The sequence below is a fragment of the Eptatretus burgeri genome, chromosome 11 (assembly GCF_056783735.1).
Source record: "Eptatretus burgeri isolate ZD-2024b chromosome 11, Ebu_testis_v1, whole genome shotgun sequence".
NCBI classification, from domain to species: Eukaryota; Metazoa; Chordata; class Myxini; order Myxiniformes; family Myxinidae; genus Eptatretus; species Eptatretus burgeri.
The window spans coordinates 67,713,427-67,741,319 of record NC_140971.1 but is presented as its reverse complement, the minus strand read 5'-3'; the positions used below and the strand labels follow the sequence as shown (position 1 = coordinate 67,741,319).

General features: G+C 44.2%; 1 protein-coding gene across 1 annotated transcript in view; it reads right to left on the bottom strand.

Annotated features, from left to right (window-relative positions):
* The window catches only part of LOC147017282 (uncharacterized), a 350,244-nt gene that overhangs the window by 44,703 nt on the left and 277,648 nt on the right, over positions 1-27,893 (bottom strand). Inside the window, exons 65-84 of the mRNA XM_085847971.1 lie at positions 25,512-25,671; positions 24,460-24,786; positions 24,031-24,115; positions 23,631-23,875; positions 23,312-23,518; positions 23,081-23,200; positions 22,578-22,685; positions 22,185-22,403; positions 15,042-15,245; positions 14,584-14,821; positions 13,410-13,636; positions 12,945-13,067; positions 12,486-12,587; positions 8,681-8,782; positions 8,027-8,200; positions 6,524-6,679; positions 6,139-6,339; positions 5,512-5,640; positions 5,013-5,183; positions 2,166-2,321 (exon numbers count right to left, since the gene is read on the bottom strand). Of these exons, the coding sequence (XP_085704097.1) occupies positions 2,166-2,321; positions 5,013-5,183; positions 5,512-5,640; positions 6,139-6,339; positions 6,524-6,679; positions 8,027-8,200; positions 8,681-8,782; positions 12,486-12,587; positions 12,945-13,067; positions 13,410-13,636; positions 14,584-14,821; positions 15,042-15,245; positions 22,185-22,403; positions 22,578-22,685; positions 23,081-23,200; positions 23,312-23,518; positions 23,631-23,875; positions 24,031-24,115; positions 24,460-24,786; positions 25,512-25,671 (3,454 nt within the window). The remainder of the gene's footprint in view (positions 1-2,165; positions 2,322-5,012; positions 5,184-5,511; positions 5,641-6,138; positions 6,340-6,523; positions 6,680-8,026; positions 8,201-8,680; positions 8,783-12,485; positions 12,588-12,944; positions 13,068-13,409; positions 13,637-14,583; positions 14,822-15,041; positions 15,246-22,184; positions 22,404-22,577; positions 22,686-23,080; positions 23,201-23,311; positions 23,519-23,630; positions 23,876-24,030; positions 24,116-24,459; positions 24,787-25,511; positions 25,672-27,893) is intronic.

The window sequence follows — 27,893 nt, the reverse complement described above, 5'->3', positions numbered from 1 at the left end:
GAGATAGATAGAGAGAGATAGATAGAGAGAGATAGATAGAGAGAGAGATAGATAGAGAGAGATAGATAGATAGAGAGAGATAGATAGAGAGAGATAGATAGAGAGAGATAGATAGAGAGATAGATAGAGAGAGATAGATAGAGAGAGATAGACAGAGAGAGATAGATAGAGAGAGATAGATAGAGAGAGATAGATAGAGAGAGATAGATAGAGAGAGATAGATAGAGAGAGATAGATAGAGAGAGATAGATAGAGAGATAGATAGAGAGATAGATAGAGATAGATAGAGAGAGATAGATAGAGAGAGATAGATAGAGAGAGATAGATAGAGAGAGATAGATAGAGAGAGATAGATAGAGAGAGATAGATAGAGAGAGATAGATAGAGAGAGATAGATAGAGAGAGATAGATAGAGAGAGATAGATAGAGAGAGATAGATAGAGAGAGATAGATAGAGATAGAGATAGAGATAGAGATAGAGATAGAGATAGAGATAGAGATAGAGATAGAGATAGAGATAGAGATAGAGATAGAGATAGAGATAGAGATAGAGATAGAGATAGATAGATAGAGATAGAGATAGAGATAGAGATAGAGATAGAGATAGAGATAGAGATAGAGATAGAGATAGAGATAGAGATAGAGATAGAGATAGAGATAGAGATAGAGATAGAGATAGAGATAGAGATAGAGATATATAGAGAGAGAGAGAGTTCTCAGGGTTAAGAGATATTCCAAGTGTTTGGCCAGTTTGTGGTTTTGTCAAGGTCTGAAGAGAGGGAAAAGGCTGCTGCCTCTCTGTCTGAAGGAAGAGGGATGTCATGGCAGAGAGTGAAGCCATCAGAAAAGAGATGAAGAGGATTTTCCAGAGAGCCAGAGAGATCAATGATGATTGACTGAACCTCTTCAAGAGGGTTGTTAAGAAAGTAGATGGGAGGGTTTGCTAGACGGTCCTGATGATGAAGATTAGGAATAGGATGGAGCCGAGAACACTGCCTTGGCGCACTCCAGTCTTGTCAAGGCGAGGAAAAGAAAGGATTCGATTGAATGCCACACGTTGGCTGCGAGAGCTGAGGAAGTCAGTAACCCAAGAGGAGAGTTGGCATTGGATGCCATAGGCAGAGCGTTTGGAAAGAAAGTCAGGATGTCAGAATGTATCGAAAGCTCGAGATATGTCCAGGGAGATGGCCCTGATCTCATGTCTGACAATGAGGACCTTCATCCAATTATTCGCAGAGTAGAAGCAGCATGTCCATGGTAGAGTGACCTGGTCTGAATTTGATTTGATGATCTGAGATGAGGTCATTGAAGCAAAGGAATGAAAAGTAACCTGGGCTTGGGAACATGTTTTAAGGCTGAAAATACACCTTCGTTTCTTTCCTTATTGACAAAGGTGGCGTTGCTCATTTCATGGATGGCTAAAATTGGAAAAATGGTTATTTACATATTTGCAATATATCCTGTGTGAGGACAACCAACAAACAACAAGCAATTCTGTTTGGTTTTTAAAAGATTACATGCATTAATTTGTAACCTTTTAAAAATCCATCAGACTCAATGGCATTGTGGGTCGAGAGCCTACTCTGAGCCTGGCCGGTCGGCAGTTTGATTTCATCCCTGGCCGGGTCATCCCAAAGATTTTGCAAATTACACGTGCTGCTTCTTCGCTTGATAAACCCCCTGGGTTGGCATCCCATGGAGGGAGGGAGGACGGAGATGTCTCCTTAATATTGCACCGCTGACTGTGGAGAGAAAACCGTTTGGTGAGCTGACACCCAGATTGTTCCAGGAAGTTACATCACTTCCCACCTACCTGCGTTTGTCTGAAGTCAAGTTAGGTGTGTGTGTGTGTGTGTGTGTTTGTGTGTGTGTGTGTGTGTGTGTGATTTGTGCAACAGCTCCTGCATGAGCCTGAGACCCTGTAAAAATAAAGAAATGTTAATGCGTCTCACAAATGTCCGTTAAGAGTAATGGCTTTCTCTCAAAATCAGATACTATAACATCGAGGAAAATTAACCACCGAGACATTAGTAATCTCCGAGTCATCGAAAAGGAAAACAGAACCAAAAGAGACCAAAAACAACAATGGAATAAAAAAAAAAATCGAGCTTTACAACATTTTCCTGTGCACTGTTTGTGTGGTCCATTTGAGCTGAGGTGTCCACCTTGTGCTCATCCAGCTGGAAGAGTATGGTTTCAAGTATGAGGCTTGGGGGTGATGCAGAATTGAGCATGTGCTCCGCATGCGTGAGCCAGTTGATAAAATCCTGCAGGTTATTGTGGAATTCTGTTGCCATGGAGACAGCATCTTCCAGCTTAACCTGTGCGAGATATTAGAGACAGCATCTTGAGCAGAATTACGTGAAGTATTGTTGCAAAAGTATTTATCATTCTGAAACAAACAAGAAGAGCAGAGTCAGCATCAGGTAACATTATACTTGAGGGCCGCGAACGTGTGTGTGTGTGTGTGTGTGTGTGTGTGTGTGTGTGTGTGTGTGTGTGTGTGTGTGTGTGTGTGTGTGTGTGTGTGTTTGGGTGCAAAAGTGAGAATCCAGGTGGAAATTTATTAATTGAGATGTGATAACAAAATAAATCATTGTAGTCTGAAACCAAAAGCACTTTCATGGGATTTCCATAAACTCTTGAGGATATAACAACACTTATTATAATAGGAAAAAAAAATCAAATGTGTCTGTGTGTGTATGTATATATATATATATGTATATATATATATATATATATATATATATATATATATATATATATATATATATATATATACATATATACATATATTGTTGTGGTTGACGAAATTCACAAACCACCATTCAGGTCCCTTAGGTGAGATATCTCTGTAAGTATATGTGTAGTTAGGCCCAAACCCATTGTCTAGAGGGAATAAATGTCATTCACTCGGGCTGCGACTCTTCAGGATAGCCGTTTTTCTTTTACTATCTTTATTTTGGACCAGCCGCCACACAACAACCACCAACCACAACGCCGCTTCACAACAACAACCACCAACCACAACGCCGCTTCACAACAACAGCCACGACCTTTACCGTCACAACTCGCCACCATCGCATCACCACCATTCTTGCGCCACTTGTGGGCACCGATACTGGACTCGTGCAGGGCGCGCACCGAGCAGCGTGTTCAGAAACATCACAGACTTTCCGAAGAAAAACGGATCAAAAACGACTCACGCCCACTTCTGTTCCGTCCTATCGGAGAGCGTGGGGCGATTTGGCCCCGCCTCCAGGGCATTGGAGTGAGGTCGCGATATGCAAATTCATGGATCAAAAAGCATTCACGCCCACTTTTCCTCGGTCCAATGGGGAGCCAGTTAGAGAGGTGAAGGGTCGGAGGCAGAGGGTCAAAGGTGAAGGAGCGAAGCCACGGGGCTTATATAAACGGCTGCGTTCGTCAGTAAAGTGAGTTGAGAGTGGTGCGTTGGAACGAGTTGTCGGTGGAGCTGGGAAGAAGAGTCAGAGTTCGGAGGGGAGAAGTCAAGAGTGAAGAGTTGGGACGAGCCAAGAGAGGAGACGGAGAGGTGGCGGCGGCGAAGGCGGACGAGGGGGTGCTCGCGTCGGTGCCGGGAGCTGCAGAGGGAGAGGCCAGCGGCGCGACCGAGGTCGAGGTGGAGACGCTCGTCGCGGGACCCGAGACAGGGTGATATCCTCCTTTCCCCCGAGCATCAACAACCCCCTCCTGTTTCCCCCCGCGCTGAGATAGTGCGACAAGGGGGCCCCTTTCCCACCCCCTACCAGACTGTCCGCGAGGCCCGCGGAGTTGAGGCACCACCGCCACTTTGCGCCTCATCATCAGACGGGTAGGCCCGACACGGTCTCGGCCCCAGGCCCGCCTACCCCCCTCATCCTTGAGGGTGGTTCTTTTCTTTTGCTTTGGGAATATGTGTTGTCGGCGCCGTCTGTGAAGTAAAATTGTATAAGTGTTGCCGTGTGCTCGGTAGTCGGATAGCTCTGCATTGTGTTTCTTCTTTTACATTTGCTTTTTGTGTAATATTGCATTGTCTTCTTCTTTTACATGTGCTTTTGGTGGAATTGTATATGCGTGCTTTCCGTTCATCGTGAAATAAATGCGAATTATGTTGAACTGTCTTCCCGCTTCGCTTCGTCTTTTCCTCTATTGTATCTCCATCTTGCTTCACGTAAAGGGTTGGTCGTGGGCTAAAACGCCCGATAATTAATCGAACCGTCGAGGCCGACGAATAACACCGCTCGGTTATCCCGATAGTACGGAACGGGTCGCTTAAAGTGGCCCGTGTCCGAAGTCGACCTGCGGTGAGGTGCGATCGCCCAGTCTACCCTCCGTGTGGGTACTTAGGTAGGTCGAATTTGGCGAGCAACCCTATCCCACGCGAGGGCCGATTGGCACGATCGTGGTGAGACCGAAAGGTCCACCCATGACTAGTTCCCGGCGTTAGTCCGAGAGGGTCACGACTGGATTGTCCGTCCGGTTGGCGACGTGCCGCGATTCGAGTTACGTGGCCATCCGCACGCCGGCGGGCGCGAATCCGCAACAATATATATATATATATATATATATATATATATATATATATATATATATATATATATATATATATATATATATATATATATATATATATATATATTTCTCTCCATTCATGCTCGAGCAAGTTTGTGGATTACTAATGAAACATTGTCAGCTCTTTGTTATTTTCTTGAATTTTTACGCGCGCGCGCACGCACACACACACACACACACACACACACACACACACACACACACACACACACACACACACACACACACACACACACACACACACACATACACACACACACACACACACACACACACTTCTGTCTATGTTAAGATGTTCAGGCAGGACACGATTTGCCAGTTTATTTGATGTGAACGATACGTAATTATGTGTAGCGTTACCCTCATCCTACGGTACGGTTATAGCAACAGTACCATTCTGAAACACAAAAGGAAACAAAGGCTAAACGAACATTCCTTACCCTGCGCTCCGCAGCCTTGGCACACACATTCTGCCAACGCTGTTCCAGCGAATGCAACACTTGTGCCGTGTTGGTGGATGATGACGTCTTTCCCGCAGAGAGGACATCCACTCCACGCTCCATCAAGGACAGGTACGTTGGTTCACGTTTGTCCAGATCTGCGCACAGCTCCTGCACGGCATGAGGACATGAATCATACAATTTTCACGAGAATCAATTGGTAATGTTGAAAGCCTGTGAACTGTGTCGATTTGCTAGAATGCAGATGTGAGGCTCAACCAGCGTGTAACTCACACTCGGCACTCGCTCACCTTTGTACACGTAAAGTTTACCCTGGGGTGAACTTCAAAGCAATGGAAAGTTTTAAAGTTGTAATAATTATTTTTTCCATAAAACATCAAAGTTTCCCATGAATATCATATGATTTCTCAAGGTTCACTCCTCAACCCAATCACATCACTCTAATCCATAGTCAAAGCTATGAATTCTCCTCTCATACCAGATGTGCATTGAGCTGATCTCGTGATGTCTCAGGAAGTCCACCAAAAGGTCGTGATAACAGCAGCTGAGCCTCCACCTTTCCCAGCCAGGCGAGCAATGCGTGAATTTCTCCCTGAAAGCCTTGCGCCTGGTTAAAGAAACAGTGACATGGATGCCATGCAAATTTATCACATACTGGACTGTCCATCCCGCTATAAGAAAGAATAATGGACTCTGCTGGACGATTTTTAAAGCTCAGGAGGATTGTGGAATGTTTGATAAACGTTGAATGATTCGAAAGGCCAATCATTGTTCATATAATCTCTTGTAACAACATGTGGTGCTTGTTTATCATTTCATTGGACGTTTTATTGGAGCTCGTAAATGTATGCACTGACATTTGCTCGATTCATAGTGTGCGCCGTTAAAGGAGTATCTGACTTCCCGATGAGTAAACTGTGATGTCATAGTAAGCCTTTCTCATTAGAGTGTCCAAAAACAAGAGCAAAAATGTACTCATTGGGTTTGTAAGGAGAGATATGAACCTTAAAGCTATTCAATTATAGGAAGTGAGATTTGGGGGAAAACTCAAATTGCAATGATTTCATGAAGTTTGTGACAGCAAGACTGCTTTTTTTCACTCAACCTGGTTCAATGCGCTTTCCAGCTTCTTCTGCCTCAGCTCAGTCTCCTTAAGCAGGTCTTCCCAGCGCTTCTGTAGGCGATTCAGCTTTTGCCGTAGCACACTGCCTGCTACGTCTCCATCACCCAACTGCACAAGCTCACCTCCAGCCTGTGCCACGTTCTCCAGTGTGGCTTTGTGTGCCAACACATCATTACGCAACACCTGAGTAGGATAGTAGTTACTGATAAACAGGAGTTGTGGTGGAGGTTTTAATGTCATCAGCATTTTGTTTCCTCAAAGAGGTCCATCTCGGACTATCTAACTCTGTGGATGAAAATAGATGCAAAGAAATGTTTTAAAATGCAAACGTCTCCTTGAGAATGCGCAGACACCAGGCTGGTCTTACGTGGTGTTTGGCAAGCTCGATCTCAATCTCTTTTGGATCTTCCCGAATTGGCTTCTGCTCTGCCAGGAGGTCCTCGGTGTGACTCAACCAGGACAGAAGCTCCTCCAAGGCATGCTGGAACTGTCCCAGTGCAAGGAGCGATGATTCGAGCTTGTGCTGTCGAACAGCACACACAAGTCAGACAATAGTGATCATAAAATGGTTTCATACATCGTATCACCTCCATGAGGCCTTTGTGCTATTGGAAACTCACAGTGTATGTTATTCATCTTCACATTGCCATAGCAAGTCCTGATTAAGTATATATTGTATTCTCCGCCACACTGTGCTTAGAATTCCCATTGGGTTGTCATGAGGGAACAAACAATCGTATTGTCACACGGTCTATAATTGTACTGCCGTCGTAATTTTTCTTCCGCCACTACTACTTTAACAGCCACAATCAACCCCACCTTCCTGTCACGTCAGCTGGGGTGGGAAGTTCAGCCTAAGTCTTTCATGAACCAACTGGCTGGGCCTGACGTTCGACTGGAGCTGATTTGGGCAAGAATTTGAAGTTTCGCTCGAGTGCCTAATAATATTTGGGCAGGAATAACTCAGTTACTCATTGCGAATGACACCGAGATCTTAAACGTCCACCAACTAATGCCAGCATAGGGGACACACAGCTTAACATCCGCTTGAGGGACAGTGTACTCTGTGATGCAATGCCCTGCCTGTGAAATACCAATCCAAGTTTATAGTTAAACCGAGAATCAAACCCAGATGAGACAGCTCAAAATGAAGTGTGCTACCTCTGCATGTTATCCTATTGAACTGTCATTGTATTGCTTTGCCATTTCCCATTTATTTATTTCTCACAGATATGAGGTGTGGAAGAGCGAATATGTTGTTGTTGTTCGTCTTTCGGCTGCTTCCGTTAGGGGGTCGCCACAGCGGATCATCCGTTATGATCTGTATACTGATTTGGCACAGGTTTTGCGCCGGATGCCCTTCCTGACGCAATCCTGGTCGCCTCTTACGACACAGGGATAAGGATTGGGTTTCGCCATGATTCCGGGCTGCCCTACACCCTCTCATAGCGTGGCCCAGTGCAGAGTTCCCGTCCTCAAGCGATCCTCCAACCCAAGCCTCCGAGTAGCCGGATTACAGGCACACGCCACTATGCCCGAGGTGTGGAAGAGCGAATATATACGTCATATTATTATTGTATTATATTTATTACACTGAAAACTGGAAAGGTTTACCTAAAAGGCTTGCATTGCCTTCCCTTAGTGTTATCGTTAATAATGATACAGAATCGCCAAATGTAAGGTACTGTGCAATATTTTGCATGAAATTTTATTTATTTATTGCTTATGTAAAGTAATTGCCTTCGAAAGGACTGCAATGGACTCTTACTCAAGCAAACCGCTGCATTGTACTGCGAAGCGATGCACCGTGTTCAACTGTACCATACTGTAATGCATTATACCGCACTATAGGTTATGGGTGCTCTTCTACCTGTCGAGTGATTATCTTGCTGTCCAGTACAGCCCACTGGCGGCGCAGCTCACGGAGTGGAGCCTCGAGCATGTCCCTGTTTGCTGTTCCCTCGGCCTTCCTGTGAAGCACCTCTCCTTGGTGACTCAACTTCTCCATCTCAATCTGCTGCTGGTACGTCTCCTCCTTGAATGCCTGCACCACACATGGAAAAGAACGTTTGCTGCAAGTCTGATTTCCATCAGGCCTAGGCTTAAGGTGTAGTTCAAACACCTGCGAGTGCTAATCCCATGCTCCCTGGTCTATCACTCTCATTCAATCCCAAAGATATGAAACAAATGCCTATTACTGGTTGACATCAAATTTGGTGATCATATGCTTATGTCAACAGCTCTATCTTATGAGTAGTTTTGTGACCCACCATTTGAAGAAATGTTTCATTTACTCCCCTCATAGCTATATCTTCTACCCTTTCCTTCGCTTTTTCCCCCCCAGTGTAATTCAGCCTTTTCCACTTAATGGCACACAGCATATGGCAAGTTGCAGGTGTGCAACAAAAGCCCAAAGCAGTTTGGGTTACAATCAACTCCAAAATTTTCTGTCAGATCAAGGTGCAGCGAATGAATAACAACAAGAAGGGTTCTTCGGGGTCGGTCTGGTCTGGTCCACCGTTACCTTCAATTCCACCATTTGCTCTTTGACCGTGTTCAGCTCTGTGCCGACTGGAGACATCGCCACCAGCTGGGCTTCAGAAGAGTCCAGCCAATCAAATATGTTCTTTGGAATAGAGGAATCGGAGGAAATTGTGAAAATCACTTGGTAGACAGCTATAATATGGGAATATGCAAGAAAGAAAATAAAAGGAAAGGTTATTTGGCACAAGAAAAATTATGAGTAAATGTGACACAATTTCACATAGGAGGGCAGAAGGAAACAGGCAGGAAGAGATTTGTATGAAGGAAAGTGTGAGATTTGAGCAAATACAAGGAAAATCGAATTCGATGCGAGATGAGGCCATTATGTCCATCACACCTGTATTGCATCCATATCATGGCACTCACCACTTCTACAAGTAGTGCAAATTACACAGCTAACTAGAACGACACTCGGGAGAGTGCATACCTCCGCCAGGCTGAGCAGTTTATGTTTTGTATCGCACTGATAGGCCGGATCTGGATTCAGACCTGAACCAAAATCTAATCGGCTTGTTCTTGTCACCTAACCAACTCATCCACCTCGTTTTGTCAAAAGTCATCCACAACTTTTTGTGATATCGTGCTATCCATAGTTTTTGGCCCTATCACTTAATGGTGAAAAATCACTCCATTCTCGTATCTGGATCGGGATTCGGATTTTCACCAAAATCGAATAAATTAGTCTTCGTCACACACCCAACCTGTCCACCAAGCTTCGCCCGAATCTGTCCATAACTTTTTGAGATATCGTGCTACATATTGTTTTTGGCCCTATCTCTCAATGGTGAAGAATCACTATAAAAATTCTTGTATCCGTTTCCAGATCTTCACCAAAATCGAATCAATTCTTCCTCGTCACACACCCAACCTGTCCTTTTGAGATATCCTGCTCACAGATAGATAGACAGACAGACAGATAAACAGACTGGGGTGAAAACATAACCTCTGTTCACCTTCAGTGGCAGAGAAAACAAAAGCTGTGAATTTCTTCACAGTTCTGACACACACTAACCTGCTCTTTTTTTTTTAGATATACTGTGGGATTAAAAAAAAAAAACATATCGATAAGATTAATGCAGATCGGACAGCTTGTTTTACGTTCTCATCAGGAGGACAGCATGCTCTAAAATGCAGAACCCCCTGCTGACACAGCATCATAACGTCAGTTTTACATATATACATCCAACAATGCCAGGGTTGACCAGTTCAATGTCGGATACTCTTCCAACCCAGCTATCCTCAAACACCATAAATGCCAGGATCTTCCTTCCTTTAATTATCTTAAACTATAAAATGTGACCACAAGGCATCCATATTATTCTTCCTGCAGTTCACCAGCACAGAAGTGTGTTTGAAACATGTGTGATGTATGGTAAGAGGAAATCGATGAACGGTCGCTATGTGAGAGATAATATAAATGATGGTTCCAGGTGGATGCATTCACAAGCACGTGTGCCAAGAGCTGCTGTGTGCCCGCATCTCCGACAGGTACTTCCCATGCGGTTTGGCTATTGTAAATGACAGGCTGTAAACGGTTTCAATCAAACCGAGCACCCTGTGGACCACAGCGAGTGTCTGGAGAGGAAACCGGCTTCCTCCTGACACCATCTTTCGAAAGGAAATTCATTCACATAGCCCAACCACCTCTTCTCTTCCCCCGGTTTGGAGGCATGGAGAATGTTTTTCAGAGTCTGTGGCCTTGAATATTTGCAGCTTTGTGTGAGCAGATCATGAAGACCAAGGTCCTCGGGCAGCATTCCAACCATCCCATGTCACCAGTGGACCAGACCAAGGGGGCAGACGAGGCTAAAATTTAAATACATCACCATCGGCTATGAATTGGCGTGATCGGCGCATGTAAGACTCAACGGGATTGCCTCAATTTGCAAAAATGAGGATGACAAGTCCGTGAGAATAATTACCTCCAGATATTTGGAATTTATCCCAATGAAGGGGGAAAAGTCAAATTCCTGAAGTATCTGTAGGAGACATATTACCGGAGCCCGCTTTCATTCGAAACACGTCCTCTGTTCTCCTAAACAGGCTCTGACCGAGGCAGGACGAATAAATACAAAGGATAATCCAGGCATGCAGATTATTCAGAGTTTTGTCGTTCTGTCACTGCATCACTCTGGGGAACAGCCAGAAAATCCAGCCCGAGAGCCATGTACGGAGTTTCCACAAACACCCTGCTGCGAAAGGTTATTGCACAGCCAAGAGTACCCGAAGCTTTTAAACTGCTCTTTATCTTTAAGAATAATAACCAATGTCATCTCTTGGCTAAATAATCTCAAAGCTGGATCGCTGCCTGGCAGCACAATTCTTCATGCTCATAGGTTGTCCTCCTTGCGGTTTGTTACACATCACCTGTGTGGCTTATTTCATTCAGATCTCGGGAGACTTGAGGCACAAAGAGCACCGAAGTGGTTAAACAGGAAAGAAAGAGCACTTTGTTTTCATACAATCCATCAAAGCCTATAAAGAGAGGCCAATAAGGGGAACAATGAGCACACAGTTACCTAGAAATGGAGTGAAATTTTTAAGATCGAGTAAAAGTTTGTAACCTTCATTTGCCTTTTCAAGTATAAGATCTAGGCTCTTGGAAGAGAAAAGCGATGGCCAACGTACTGACGGTGGGTCAATGGGAATAGCATTGGGTACAAAAAACAAGGGAATGAAAGAACAGGGTAAGAGGTAAGAGAGGAGAGGAGGAGGAAACATTAACCTGCAAAGTAATAGGGTTAGTTTAGGTAGGGTTCATGGAGGTAGAAAAGATTACATGTAGGTCTGATAGAGGAGATGAGATGGTGATGGACTGCCTGCTTGAAGGCCTGGAGGGAACAATGTGATTGGACCACCTCCAGAAAGCATTCAACAAATGAGAGAAAATAGGAACAAAAGAGTTGAGTTGTGCAGTCAGCTTGGAATTTGGGAGTTTAACCAGGGAGAGGTTACTGTAAGAATGCAGACATCCTGGAAGAGCTGAGGAGGGGGTAGGGAGCATATGGAGTTCGACTGATAAAAAACAAACAAACAAAGGCCACCAACCTATCTGTGATGTGAGAGCAACAATCCTTGCGCTTCGTCCTCCTTGCGGGAGATTCCAAGTATGTTGAAAGTTTTAGGTTCAACAACAGAATCCAGGAGAGACAGATGTGATGTTGCAATGTTAGCTCATAGGGGAGAGAAGTACTCCATTGAGATAGGGACAAAGGCCTTGTAGGCTGTGAGTAGTTCTGTTTTTACGAATAATTATTTGGAGAGAGGGAGGATTCCCAGCCTATGGCTAGGGATGACTACCAACTTCTGCTACGTGGTCAACCAAGGAGAAGTCAAAGCTCATGGGGAGGCCTCAAATTTCAGGAGGCTGAACTTCTTCCAGTGGAAGCCAAAGAAATAGATAGGGGGGTTCATTTGACGATACCTTCCAACGTGACAGAGTGAGACAGAGATTTTCAGGATTGAAGGACATGCTCCATTTTCAGACGAGCAACTATTCAATTCCAGATCAGAAAAGAGTGATACCCGTCATGGGACCAGGGTACTCTATGATACAATGTAGAGTCATCTGCAAAATGGAAGAGAGGGTTTTCCACAGCATCAGAGAGGTCATTAATATGGATTAATTAATATGGATTAAAACTACAAACAAAAGCCCAGGTCAAATTTGAAACATCCTCTTATATCACCCTTAAATGAGCACTTAAAGTTGATTTCACTGGAGAGAAAGTGAGAGGGAAGGAGAGAGGGCAAGAGGGACAGAGGTAGAGGGAGAGAGGACTTGCCTGCAGCATGTCCTGGAACTGGATAGTGGTCTGCATGGCCTCCTCAAGGTGTTCCATGCGGTCTTGCCATGCTTTGTTGAGCAAGTCCCACAGCACATTGACCTGCACAAAGAAAAGATGTTTGCTGCTGTCCTGGATCTCTTAGACAACTCAGTTTGCTTCCGATGGTGAAAAAATTGAAACCAAAACAGAAAGAGTATTTTTGGAAAATTTAAAATGTCATATCTCAACCAATAGGCATTGTGTGTAACAGGTGAAAGAGAACACATTCGATGAGGCTTCAATTTCAACTTGATAAGAAGCCACAAATTTTACAAGAAAGGTGGAAAATTATATGAAAAAAAAAGAGAAAACGAATGCAAAGATAAAGATCATGATTGAAAATAAAAAAACTGAAAATAAAGGTTGATATGCACTGAGGAAGAAGGTTTGTATTTCCGTTCAGAGAAATAAACTCACTTCATCGATACTCTTCTTCACGTCAGGCTTGTCAGGCTCTCCACAAGCAGACATAAGGTCATCCCCCGTGGCCCTCAGAGTTTCCAGCTCATCGAGAAGTGTGTCGATCTCCTCTCGAAAGCTCTGCCAGGAAGCAGGGAACCAGCACAGAACACGTGTCATCCATTAATCATTATATTGACATGACCATGCAGACACATCATTGGAAAGTGCAGATACACATTTACTTTCCCTATTATAGGCCCGTGTAAACAATTTATGGTTAAAAGAAGCATTTAGTATCGATCTGTAAGTTTCTGTGTAATCACGACCTTTGGAGTTGGAATGTACTGCGAGATTAGCACAATGACTCGTCGGTTTACAAATGACGAGGAGGAACACGTGAAGCATATCTGTCGTGCTGTTTCAGACTACATGTCATCATGATCACATTTATCAACATTTCCCTCCTGTTTTGAGACTCACCTGAGTGACCTCAGTCTGCTGCTTGATGACCGAGGGGTCCAGCCCTGGTTCATCGAGATCACGTATGCAGTCAAAGGTGTCACGCAGCGTGGTGAGGAGTGCAGTGAGGTCCGGCCAGAAGCGTTCGGCTACGTCTAGTACGTCCAGCAAGTGAGCCTCACGCTCCTCCGCCCTGGCCTCGATGTCAGACCACAAAAAGGCCAGGTGATCAAGACACTTTTGTACAGCTGTGTGTGGAGACAGTCGTGGGACAGACATGCAATTTGAAGTATTATGCTGCACCGATGTTCTCTCATAAGGGTGAAACATCTCTGCAGCTATGCTATTTTCTCTACTTGTGGCATTTTGAACCATTGTCCATAAGGCTTGATTCACGCTGCAAGATGTCCCCGAGGGGTCGAAGTATACCACAACGTAACGTTGACGTCATGGAAGCACAAAAACACGAATGAACACACATTTATTCACCCCTATACATACAGCACCAGATCACGAGTGAATATAATAAGCAGAGCAGACCATCGATGATGCGATTGGAATTTTTTGACTAAGATCGGCACAATTTTTTTGCTCACCTTCTCCACACTCAATTGACCCCTCACAATATCAAGTGACGAGAAATTAATTGTCACCTCAAGGTCACCTGAGACTGGATCTGCATGTATGTGTGTATAGATATATACATATTAAAACACACACACACACACACACACACACACACACACACACACACACACACACACACACACACACACACACACACACACACACACACCTTCCTCACATGCTCTTTTAACCAAAGAAGCTGCATAAAGCAACCATTAAAGGCCACACAAGGTAAGCCCTTTGCTGTTCAAACCCCTCCCAGAATTCCTCCACAGCTGTAAAGTCATTCACAAATAGTACACACATTGCAATCCCAATACTACACACCCCCTCAGCTGCCGAACCGATTTCATCGTTTGTTGACAAATCATCAGCGACAGTGCAGACAGAAAAATGTACCAATGAGGCTCCCAAGCATGTACCGCATGTAAATGTCAAAATCAGTCAATATACAAATGAAAAACAAGGACCCACTCTTTTTAAAATTTATATGTTCCCCTGATAACTTAATTTGAAATAGGAAGACATATGAATAGACAGAGCAATCATGTCAAAGTGTTGTCCCAACCTCTGGCAGCTGAATTATCTGAGCTAGTTGTATGTTCAGATCGCGCAACAATTTCCTCCCCACGTGAGCGTAATGCCATGAATGATGGCTGCAGCTTTTCCAGCTCGGCCGTAACAGCACAGGTCTCCAGGATCTGGTCCCGTATTTTCTCCACCTCGGCCGGTGTTGGTGGTGGTTCCCTCAGTCGCTCCACCACTCGCTCCAGTGACTCTATCATGGGATTGATTTTATCGTGGAACTGTGTAGGGGACATGCACGGGAAAGTTGTGAGCTCGAGGGTGTTCCACCTTCTATGTTTGGCAGCAAACACATGGTTGAGAGCTTTCCCGTATCAGCACTCTGATCTGTTCGTTTCAAATCCATTGCAGTGTTGATGCCACATCAAATCATGGAGATAATATTACACACAGGTTTCTTTATCCGAGTCATCATTGGGGGCCTAGCAAACCATTACTGACCTGCGTAGCCAGTTCCTCTGCCTCATCCAAGGCAATGGCTCTGTGCTGCATTTCTGTGCGGAAGGCCATGTAACGTTGTCTGACATTAGTGGCTTGATCTGCCAGCACAAGGCCCTCTCTAGCACTCAGCTCAGCCAGCATCGGACCAGTCTTTGCCAGTCTGTCTATGTGGGGCTTGTGCTCCGCCACGGACTCCCGAAGTAACTGGAACGGCAGCAGCGTAACAAAAGTGAAAAAGAAGAAGGAAAACAACACAGGCTATTGCACAATTACAGGTTGGGACATACTTTGTATTGTACAATTCTGCCTTATATCTGCATACTGTATCATGCATACTCACGGCAGTAAATATTTCTTTGCATGGGCAAGTGTGTTCACAGCAAGTCATCTTCACACTTCACATTTTCCCTCAAATGTAACCATCTATTTTCATCATAAAATCACTTCGAAACAACATCTATTTTCTCATCATTTTAGCAGAAATTGATTAGCCCCCATTGTACATATAATAGGATTAATGCCCGAATAAAATTGCAGAAGAGCTGAAATAGGCCAAATGGTATCTTGTGTCCATCTTTCCTTATATTTTCTTGGATAAACTATTCTTTTGAAGTACAGGATAGAATCATCGATTCTTCTTCTTTCACATGCAGTGCAGGCTGTGGGTAGCATCATTTGGTGGGGGCACAGCTGTGCCACTGATGCAGTGCCCCATGTCGGTGAGAGCAGGAATTTGCAATTTGTTCAGGGTGCCCGGCGATAGCTCGCCTACTCTTTGTGAATGACACCGTGGGATCTTTAATGTCCACCAGCTAATGTTGGTAGACGGGACGTCGAGTTTAACGTCCATCTGAGGGATGACACACACACACATTGATGCTTCGCCCTGCCTGCAAGACACTCGGATGAGAGTTTATTGTTGGGCCGAGATTCAAACCCAGGCTACACATCCCAAAGGGGAGTGTGTGTACCTTTAGGCTATCCTGCCAGCCCAAAATCATGGATGTTTTACACTGTTAATTGGATGTTTTATAAGACTATGAAATATTTTACAACAAAAAAACCGAATGTGGAAGGTTACCTTGTACAATTGTCATTGCTCTCCTGAAAACAAGTAAAATAAGTACCACACAAATGTTATTACAGCACCAGTTTTCAAACAGCCAATTGTATAGCACTCAATGTAAACCTTCATTACAGCCACGAGAAATGGTCAGATTACTTCCTGAATTTGGCAAATTGTGAGGTTTTCTTAAGGTACTTTATTATTATTATTATTATTATTATTATTATTATTATTATTATTATTATTATTAGTATTCAGATAACCTCCGCAGACGAATGCCACTGGCAAAATCAAAACACTTCACAATGATGGCTGAAATACACAATACACATCAACCAAGTCGATTAGAAAACCTGCAGCTACCATTAAAATTATGTCCAGCCATACTGGAACCAATCTGGGCAACAATATTGTTGCGGTTCTCGGAACCGCATGCATACAACAGATAGTTGTCCCGAGTCAGTTATGCCATTAATATATGTGCAGATAGACCCCTTCCTTTTGTGTAGTGGGAGGACAAGGGAGTGCGTTGCGATGGGCTATCAGTTAGGTTTATTAAATCATTTTCCCCTCCATTCCACTTCCCACTCTTCCTCTTTTCACTCCTGAGGTAAATCTACCTGCTTGCTCCTCGTCTCGTCTACCATAGCGTGTAGCACGACGATCCACGGTGCCTTCTGCCTCGCTTGCCCTGTCTCGTCTCGTTTACCATAACCGTGCACCAGCGTCTACCCAAAAACAGACATGTGCAGCGAGTCCCGCAGTAAGGTGAGCGGGCTGCACCAGCGTCTACCCGAGGCCCGGCCCAGGCTGGCGGACCACGTGAGGGATCGGAGCCAGTCGGAGCGCCCGACTCGGATGATGACGTCAGATTCAGCATGGCCCCCTCCCCCGAGCTTCGGGCCCTATAAAAGACAGAGAAGTCCCTCCGTTGAGTGTGTGTGTTTCACGCTGTGTCTCCTGTCATCGACTCCGCCCACATCTTGCCTCTACGGCCCGCCTCCTGTTCCTCATCTCCGCCCACACGACGTCGAACCGCCTCCTGCCTCTCCACTCCACCTACCTGGTCCCACCTACTGCTCCACCCTCGCCCTTTGGACTCCTCCCTTCTCCACTCAAGCTCCTCCTGTTCGGAACACGATCTCCACACGTGCGGCTGTGGCCAGAACAACGCGGCTCTTGTCGGGTGCCGCACCACGGAGCACCCCTCCCCCGAAACACCCAGGTACCAAAAAGTATAACCTCGACCCCCTCCCTCCCTGGCTGCAAAAGTCCTTTTTCATTGGGGTTTCTTCTTTTTCTGTGTGTGTGTCTGAGTGTGCTGGTGCCTGTCTGTTAAGTAAGCCTACAGAAGATCTTCTATTGTTGTTACTGTGAATAATCTCGCGTCAAGTCTGCACTGTGTAAGTTGCTTGTATAATTGTCGCACTCCCCACACCCCTCTCCTCTTTCCCTGTGTTACATACCCAATAAACTTTTGTTGTGCCACATGCTTTTCCTCGCTTGCTGTAAATAAATAATTGTTGAAGAAATGTTCCCAGCTCGCCTTTGTCTTTTCCCTTATTGGTCCAGCATGGTTCGAATCCAGGTTTAGCCAGGTATTTATTCCCAACGGTCCGTTCCTTCTAGCCGGTACGTCCTTGGCAATGTCGCTCGGCTGCATCCAATCCAGAAAGGTGATCCAATCTGGTAGAGTGATCTGGTTCGGACAAGGCGTACCGAGGGCGTGGTTCCCTGGTGGTTAAACAGTGTGGTTAATTAGGCAACCCGATTCCATAGGCGGGAGGACCCTAGGTCACGCCGGTTGAGTTATTGGCGTCCACGGTCGATTAAGTGACCCGCTGCGTCATGGAATTATTCATGAGTGACGGCCTACAATTCCGGGGAGTCTGGTGGGAATTAACGTAGCTTTCCCCGCCTAGCGGTCTTCTCACCCGACCCCACCAGCCCGATTTTGAAGACATTCACCCCTCAAATACAATCAGTCAATCTGATTCTACAATCCTTATACAAATGTCTCGATGGTCTCAAGCCGGTTCACCACAAACACCTCATCTTTTACCATTTGCCTTGCAGGACCGTCCCTTACGTAACTCAGCAGGCACGTAACTCAGCCATGCAAAAATGACAAATATGTGACCTCCTTTATGGTCCAAGTCCTTTCCTCTGCAATCGGAGTAAGGATTTCGTGCTGGGACTTTCCATGTTCACTTGCCATTACCGATGGAACCCTGGCGAGCTTCCTTTCCTTCACTTAATATGCTTTAGCGGTGGTGGTCTCACCAAATCTGAGATCGAGGACAGAGCAAAAAGATCAGAAGCTTTCTTTGTGAGTGGCGTAAACAAGGCACTGGATCAATATGAATTTCCATTCAATAGTGAGAAAGTCTCGACTATGTCGTGAACCGCCAACAACAAAGCTCCACATTCCATTCATGAGCCCCTCTTGCTCCCTCACAGATTACTTTGGGGCCATCTGTCCTATTCCATGCATGCCTTTTCCAACGACCCTGACATCCTCCAAGTCATATGCATGCCACCAGGGGATATGACAAGTCGGGCTTTGTCACACGTCATACTTGCCATGAATATTATATTCGCAGCAGTAAAGGGATTACATAATACGCATAATTACCTGTATGTTCTGAAGTTTTGCTTGAAATCATGGATATCAATTGTTAGTTTTGTTCTGGACAACAAACACCAACAATTATTTGATCCAAGTTGTTATTGCTGAGCTCTACTCCAGAAAATACTCGTCACACTGTGAATTTATTTTTTAAGCAATGCCTTTTCATCTACTTGATACGCGTGCCTGGTGGCAGGTGATACTTCGAGGTGATAGATCCATGGAGAATTTGATTGAGACATGTCAATAAAGGAAGCAAGAGACGAAACCCCCCAAAAAACCTGATGAAGAAAGTTATACTCCAGACGAGTTTTTATCCTCATTTTCATTCCTGTCTTGCATCCACAAAGGAGGAATGTGGGGGCAGTAAGCAATTAGTGACGAGGTATGATCAGAGCAGATGGCTTCTGCAGTTGCCAGCAACACGAGGGTGCCTGAAGAAGACTGCAGATTTTTGGCTTAAAGTGAGATTCCACAATATAACCCCAAGATGCTCACACACTCGGCTTACAATCCACTTAAGCAATCTGCCATACAGCTGGCTGGCATTAATAAATCTTCAGTTTCGAGGTCTTTGCTTGGACACGGACTCGAGGTTTTCGAAGGCCCTTCGAGCTATACTTAATGCCCAGCGGACCTCAGGGGCTTCAGTCACAGAACTGAGATCCATTATTTTATATTCAGGAAATAAAATTGCAAACCCGCTCGTTTTTCCTTCCTAATAATGCAACTTCACTCTTCCCTGTTCAAGCAACTCAACCCTCCATCGTCTTGCCTCAGCTGGTGATGACATGTCAGTGAAGGGAAGTGAGCGAAAGGAAAGGGTTCAGAGATCAATTTTGTTACGATTCAGTTAATGAAACCGGCTGTCGCAGTCATTTTTTTCTGAATCCACTTCATCCTGTTGATTTTCTCCACTCAGGCATTCCATTACGCTGCCATTTCTTTACATTCACCCAACAGCTCCCCACTGACAGTATCCGAATGCGTGAATGTTCCAACAGAAACTCCCTTTTCACTCATTGAAAAAGTAGATGTACGGATTTCCACCACATTTCAAGTCCATACTTCGTGCCTGCCTCACCAACCTAACCAACGGACCATTTTTAGCGATGGTGTGCAATTTTGTCGCCTGACTATGTGCAAGGTCAGCAAGGCTCAGGCCTGCCCCCCCCCCCCCTTGGCTCCTGCTGAACGAAATGGCATATCTTCAGCAAGTTGGGTGTTGCATTGGCTACAAAAAAACCAACATAAAACTGTGGAGTTAAAGGCAAAGAGCTGAGTTTTCCGAAGCTCTCAGAACACTGTGATCGTTTGTTGATTTGAAGTGATCCGAGACCTCACAAGGTTGAGACAAGATAGTTCGGAAAAGGACTTTGTACTCTTTTGCCAATATTAAAAGTTTATAACGTTATGATTATAACAATAATCAAAATAACAATGATGATGCTATCTTCTTCTTCTTCTTTAATGATCACAATTATTCCAATGTTGATGTAGGGTTGGCTGTGGGAAGCTTGGCCAAAGTCTTTCACGAATCGGCTGGCCAGGCCTGATGTTTGCCTAAGGTTAGGGCAGCAATTTGGAATTTGTTCAGGGTGCCAGTGATAGCTCACCTTCTCTTCGTGAAGGACACCGTGAGATCCTTAACGTCCACCTACTAATGCTAGCAGATGAGACACCCAATTTAACGTCCATCCCAGTGTGACAGCACACATTAACGAATCACCCAGCTGGTGAAACACCAGGATGGCAGTTTATAGCGAGATCAGGATTCAAACTCAGGCTAGACAGCTGAGAGGCGAGTGTGTGTACCTCTCGGCCATCCTGCCGGTCCAACAATGATGATGCGATGAAAATATTAATTTTTGAATGCATAAAATATGGAATACACAGTAAACCAAATTATTATTGTATTTTGATGTTAACAAGTAGTCGGTATCAAACGGCCAATTGCTCGACATGGTTATTTGAAATATGGTCCAGTGAGCCTTTTCCACACAAAGGTAAAAGAAGCTTTCACAATACTCTAGAAATTAATGGAAGAATCCAGACTGCTGGGTATTCATGAAAATTCCAGATGGATGATGTATTCTGTTGGACTAGCTTTCAAGGGAAGCTCATATTAAAATGACGTCATGTGGAAGGCAGTTTTGAAACACTTAAAGCTGAACCAACAAAAATAATGGGCAGCTTCATGACGATCCAATCAGGCTTCAAAAATGAGACACGCAAAGAAATCTTGAAATGCCGGATGATTGAAATGTCAGGATCTTCATAACTGAGGATGCTTTGACGAGGTTAGATAGAGCTCAAAGGGATAACAGAGAGACTGCTGATGAATCATTCATTCCGACGTTGCCAATTTTGAGTTTTCTTTGTATCAAGCTTACATTGTGCCTGTCGTCCTGCTTTGGGGGTTTATCAAAAACCAGAGTTGGTGTCAAAGCCACCCAATGCTCGCCTGTTTATACATTTATTGTTTATAAAAGACTAGTCTAATAATTAATAATTTTTATAAAGCATTGCAGTGAAGTCTGATCCAAATAATTATAAAGCAATATATGTATTTGTATATTGTAATCAGTAACAAGAGCGCAAGTGAGCACAATATACGCCCGAACAAGAAGGTATATACAGAATTGTGCTACTACATGGAAAACAGCATCCTGGTTGCCATGGCAACCACTTTAGATGACAAACCTATATCGCGACACATCGTATCCACAGTCTGTACCTATGTACTAAATATGAAACGTGAAAGTTGAAAACCTTGGGAGTTAGAGTGCGGACAGGAACGGATGGACGGACGGACGGACGGAAAGACAGACAGACGGACGACAGGTATCACATTATACATATATATATATATATATATATATATATATATATATATATATATATATATATATATATATATATATATGTATCGGGCGTATAAAAAATAGTGTGGTAGATAAAAACATTAGAAAGGAAAAAATAACTTGCACCAAAAACTTTAACATTTTCACGTTCACGCTGACGCTCACGCTGACGCTGACACCGGGGGTATCGCTATAGCTCTCTGTTCTTCGAACAGGCGAGCTAACAATTCAATCTCTTGGTCACTTTGTATGGGTATGTAAGAAACGGGTTGGTCTGTTGGTGTTTACCAACTGAACCTTTGGTTCATGATTATGGGAAGCCAGATTCAAATCACGTGTTCATCCTGAATGTGCCATACGACTAAACTTATTAAAAATGAATGCTGTGCTGATTTTAATCAACCAAGGGCCTGGTGTCCATTTTTTTTTTTAGAAGTACATAGGTCAGAGTCTAGCAATTGAATCAAGCCTGAGGTTAAAGAAGTCTAAAAGAATGAGAACGGGCCGAGGCTGGGGTTACAAAATAACATAACAAAAGAACAGCAGTGTCTCGGTAAAAAAAAAAACACTTCGCTCAATCGTACCCTCAGTTCATCTTGCTGTAAACGTAGAGCATCAGGTTCCATCGCGGGTGCTGGCAGGATGGCGAGGGTGGTTTCTGTCTCATCCAACCACGGACATAGCTCCTCATAGGACTCCCAGAACTGCCCTAACAGTCCCTGAGCCCTCTCTAGCCGCTGCTGCCTTTCACTGTTGCTTCGGTTCACCGAGTCAAACTCTTGATTAAGAACTTCAAGTTGGGACTGCACTCAGCACAAGTACAGAGAGACAACAAACATATGTTTACTCACCAATGATTAAACATCAACATAATGCATGAATCAGTGAGACTGACCACCTTTGGAATCCAATGTCGGTCACTCGATTTGAGATCGCAAGTTACAATAAAAAAATACTCATGATCCAGCAAGCTTCACCTGCTGTCTGTCCTTCTCTTCATCATTGCAGGAAGCTAGCACATTTGGGGCATTTACAACCAACTCCTCCATGGTCTCCTTGTGACGCAGCACATCCAGTGTGAATGCCTAAGAGAGAAATATGTTGAGGACATATTGACTAGAAATTTAGGACATGTAGAAACTGAAAGCATGTCGAGATTATGATAAAAGAAGCCATCAGAATATTTCAGAAGCCATGCTAAGACCTGTGAAGAGCAACTATTGGACTTTGGCTGGAACATCAACTCCAGATGGGCAACGGCAATAGTTTGCTTTCATCATTTGTATTCTAGAAACCATTACAGCTTATTAATGCATTGCTGATTATTGCACAAATATGCCTCTAATTATGTTACCCGATACAAATGGAGACAGCTGGGAGATCTTAAAGTAAATATCCAACTGAGATTGATATTTGGAATGACTCAATTATCACGTGAGACAACAAATGATCTTCAACCAGCTCAGTGCGACATGCTCACCTTTTGCACTCTCAGCTGTGAGGACATCTGGTCTTGCTCTAGACTGATCTCTCCAAGCGTATCAAGCTTCCGACTCATCTCAGCAGCCCATGCTCGCTCAGCCAGGACAGCCTGCTCAAACTGATTTGGGGTTGAGGGAAGGAGACGTCTCATTTAGATTTTTACTCGTGACAAAGTACCATGGCATCAGACTTCACGATCCCATGGGGATGGAGACTTTAGATGTCCTACCTGCTGTGATCGCTGTATCGCAGCATCCACTCTCTCAGCACGTTGCTCCACTGCATACCGGACAGCACGGAACCGTTCACCAGCCTCAGCCATCTGCTGATCAAGCCGTTCCCTTGCACGCCATGGCACCAGTTGTAGCAAAGCTCGGCCTACCTCATTCACCGTGTCCAGAAGGACATGTCCATCCATCACACCTTGCCGCAGGGCCTATCATGAAGGATAAAGAACTATAATTAAAAAAACAGAACGTCAGATGGGAAACAATATTTTACCTTGTAGATGATTAAACACAGTTCTAAGCCAAATCCCATTTGAATACCTGCTGCCTGTTTTGCAGTAATGAGGTTGGTTCAACACCACAGGCTTCTGCCTCATCGTAGTCATACAGGCCTGCTTCCAGAGAGCCCAATGCATCGTCCAGTTCACCGTGAGCAGCCTCAAAGTGAGTTGCAAGCTGTAGGGCTTCCTCAAGGCTTCGAGTGGCATGATTACTGGTGGCCACTAGTTCAACATATTGAGCACGTAGACCTTCTAGCTTCTCCTGAACCAATAGTGTATCATCACCTGAGAAAATGGTGGAATAATGAGTTTTCAGGAGAAGATAATGTAAAAGTATGTGGACGGGTGTTTTTGGATTGTGATAGTAGAAGAGTAATTAGACTATTGTGGGAAAGACGTTTCAAAATCAATTAGGACTTCAGCATCGATCATTTCCTCACCCGTGGACTGCTTCAGAAGAGCTTGACCCTTCTTAACAGCCTGATCTACATCTGGCTTCCTGGAAGTGATTTCCTCCTGCAGAGCCTGAATGGTGGGATGCAACATTATGGTCATGACAGCGGTGCTTTCCTTAGGACCTTTAAGGCACAAATAAACTATTTAAAAGCCATCCTCAGTACCATAACCACAATTGTTGCCACTAAAAGCCAGCAACAATTAAGCAGCCATTAGTTGAATAGAAGATGTATTAGAGTTGATGAGAAGCTGGGGTTAAAGTAGTCGTTCAGCACCGATACTTGTTTAACGAGGCCACTGCCATTTTGTAAGCCATAGTGTCACCAACAGTGCAGCAACCAGTGAAGCGTGATGGTTAAAGCAGAAGAATGATGGCATAAGTTAGAACAGGCTTTGCAATCCGCCATCGATACCATCTGCTGGTGGAACTGTCCCTGCAGGACGGCTGTCTGGTAGTCCTCTACAGTTGCGAGTGACAAGGCCTCACGTAACTCGGCCAACCACGTCAACAAGGCCACCTCGTCACGACCAAATATCTGAGCATTGTCCAAGGCGATTTCAAGGAGCACGGCTCGCCGGGCCACACGATTGCTCATCTCCAGGTAACGTGCTCGAAATGTCTCCAGGTTGGTCTGAGCCTGGGCCCCAGCCTGCAGGCTTGTGAGGCTAAGTAAGGAGCCGGCAAAGCCTTGGGCTCGTTCAAGAGACCCGGCTTGTTTGGCTATCTCTTCCTGGAGAGCCTGATGTTTGCATACATGTAGTGTATTGGTGTTTTATTGTTTTGTTTATGGAGAAGGGAATGAGGAGTTGGTGAGGGGGTAAGGGGAGAGGGGGGGGGTTAAAATGGGAGTGTTGGAAGAAAACAAATAGAAAATGAATGTAAAATAAGAAACATCAGAATATTTTACTGAAATAATGGAAAATTACAGAAAGAAAGAAAGAAATCACTAAAATGAAGGGAATCAAGTAAACTTTCAGAATGAAATCAACGAAAATAAATGAACAAATAACATTCAAAAAGAAAACGTGATATATGATCTGATTTCCAAGGTGGTTACAGATGAGGACCGACCTTAATGAGGAGGCAATATGGGTCAACCACATGGTTGAACACGTCCAGGAAATTTTAAATTTGATGAATAGTGTCCTAAAGGCATTCTCTTTGTGAATTACAACGGAGTCGTTAATGTCCAGATTGCAGAAACGAAAGTCAGCTTAATATCTCCTCCAGGAGGAGGTTTGCTCACAATCCTGTGCGCTCTGCACAAGGAGATGAACGATGAAGGAAAAGGTGGAAGAAAATACGAGTAAAATAATGATCACTATAAGGAGGTGGAAAGATGAATGAAAGAAATAACGAGAATATAAAATCAAAGGCGATTAAAGGGAAGTCATGAAGACATTTATAGAAGGTTAAAGTCCTGAGGGTATTGCAAAGATCGGTGTTATTTTCCGGTGCAGGTACCTTGAGTTGCTTTATTTGCTCTTGAATTACAGGTGACCGCGTGTCCACGGGCTCAACCATGGCAAGCCGTCGTTCCAGACCCACCATCCAGTCTGACAGAGGCTGCAACGTGTCGTGAAATTGCTTGGCCAGCGTGAGGATGGCCTCCAGCTGTCGGCGTCTGTAATACATCCAAAGGCACAAGAGGAGAGGCTCAGGGTGCCAAAATATGAGTCAGCATGGTGAGAACGAGCAAAAGTTCAAGGTTTGGGTCACTGAGTGGAGGGTTCTGAGGGCCTACTGGGCATTTTTTTTTGTGTTTTCTTTCGTTTTGTAGTTTTCCAACAACTCTCCTGGTGAAGCTTATTAAACGTTCCATAAATACAGTTATTATGGGTCATAACATCTGGAAGAGGAATGGGGTGCCTTACTCAGATATCATGCCAAGAGTCTTATATTTCATGTTTTAACATCTTCTTTCTAATCATTTGTTATCTCCATTTTTACAGTGTCTAAAGAAAATGCATGAGCCCATACATGCATCACACATAAGGCAAGGACGTTAGGAGACATCAGCGTGTACTTTTACATGAATTACAAGGAAAAGTGCAGACAGTGGACAAATCAACACCACCAAAGGAATTTGAACATGAGACATCTGAATCTTGGAGCCACGTGTGTCAGGTGGGAACAACAAACGAGACGCCTTATCTCCTCTGTTCCTAACTCATCGCTCTTATTTAGAAACATTTCCAATCACATGACCACCAATGATGCTTATTCGCCGTTTTCAGAGGCCAAAGAGGAACGTTCAAAAACATTATAAGAATGAGATACCTAGAATATTCCAAGATACACCAATGATGTTTCATTTTCCAACATACCAGAGGATATAACTGTTTATGAAATGTCCATCTTCAAAATCTATATATTAATGGGCTAAGGGACCGGCTTTGCCTGAGCTTTTTCTTGGATCAGCAATGGCAAGCGCCCTTGTGTGTTCGTCGCTTGCAGTCGGCACTTTTGAAAACCTTCATTTAGGGGTGTTTTCCAGCAAAAAGACATGCATTCTACCCCTTATGCCTGGTATTGGCTTCATGGTTCGGGTGGTCAGCTTGGGATTCTAAGGTCCATTTTTACTCTCCTGGACCAATAGCCCAGGAGACTGCTTTGGAAGCACTCATGCTCTGTACAGAGTATGGTCCTGATGGATGGATGGATTCTGCCCCTTCCAGACAGCCATTTTGCTTTCATGCAGATGAGCTCATTCGATATCCATTTCATTTATACTATATACTTTGTCTTCACATTCAGTGACATTTAACCATATGGTTCAGCAGTTAACTCACTGACCTGTGGAATTACAGGTTCCTAGTTCAAATCTTGTTCATGTCAAGTATATATATATATATATATATATATATATATATATATATATATATATATATATATATATATATATATATATATAAAATATCCATTTTGTTCAACACCACGAGTAAGCGAGCTTGACATAGTTTCAAAGCAGGATAAATATATTTAAGTTCAGCTGTCACACACAAGTTCTTTGGGGTGGATGAGTATAAAAAAAAATTCTCTTTTGCGCCACAAGCAAGCGACCTTCACATCATCTCAAAGCAGGAGCAAGTTATTCAAGGACTGCAACACCTCGTGAATGAGTCATCAGCTCTTCGAAACAATGTGTAGGCCGACTGCAGCGAACCAGGTCAAGACGACAAAGACGTTTGTGGACCAGGCCAAGACAACTTACAAACATGCATTCCGCCCCTTACAGAAAGCCATTTTGCTTTTGTGCAGTGTTGCACCAAGAGCAAGTGACCTTGACATCATCTCAAAGCAGGAGCAAGTTATTATAGGACTGAGCACCTCGGCCAGTCCCTTCGCATATTAATAGATAGATTTCGAACAAACAAAGCTTTGCCTTGATATAGGGATAAAGATAATAACATGACCCCCCTGGCGGCTTCTGCAGGGAGCGGGTGCTTCTAGTGTATGGGTGTGTGTGTCCGTGTGTGTGTGTGTATATTTCTCCACCTGTCTGTCAATTCAAGGCAGGGTTTCCCCTGCTTAAGGGGCTGTCACACCTTGACGATTTAGCCAGCGTATGCCGACAGATGAAAAATTTGTCTAAAACGCTGGCACACGTCGAATACGTTATGGGTAAGTTTTGTATACGTTATGAGCACGCTGAAGCACGCTGGCATACGTCGTAGTATGCGGAGCTCGTCGACAATTTCTAACATGCACAAAATTTTTCGACGTATGCCAGTGTATGACTCACATGTTCCGTGTACGCTAGCCATAAGTTGTAGGCACGTTATGCGATCGTTGACACACGTCGACACACGTTACTTGTAAGTTACTCATAAGTCGAAATACGTC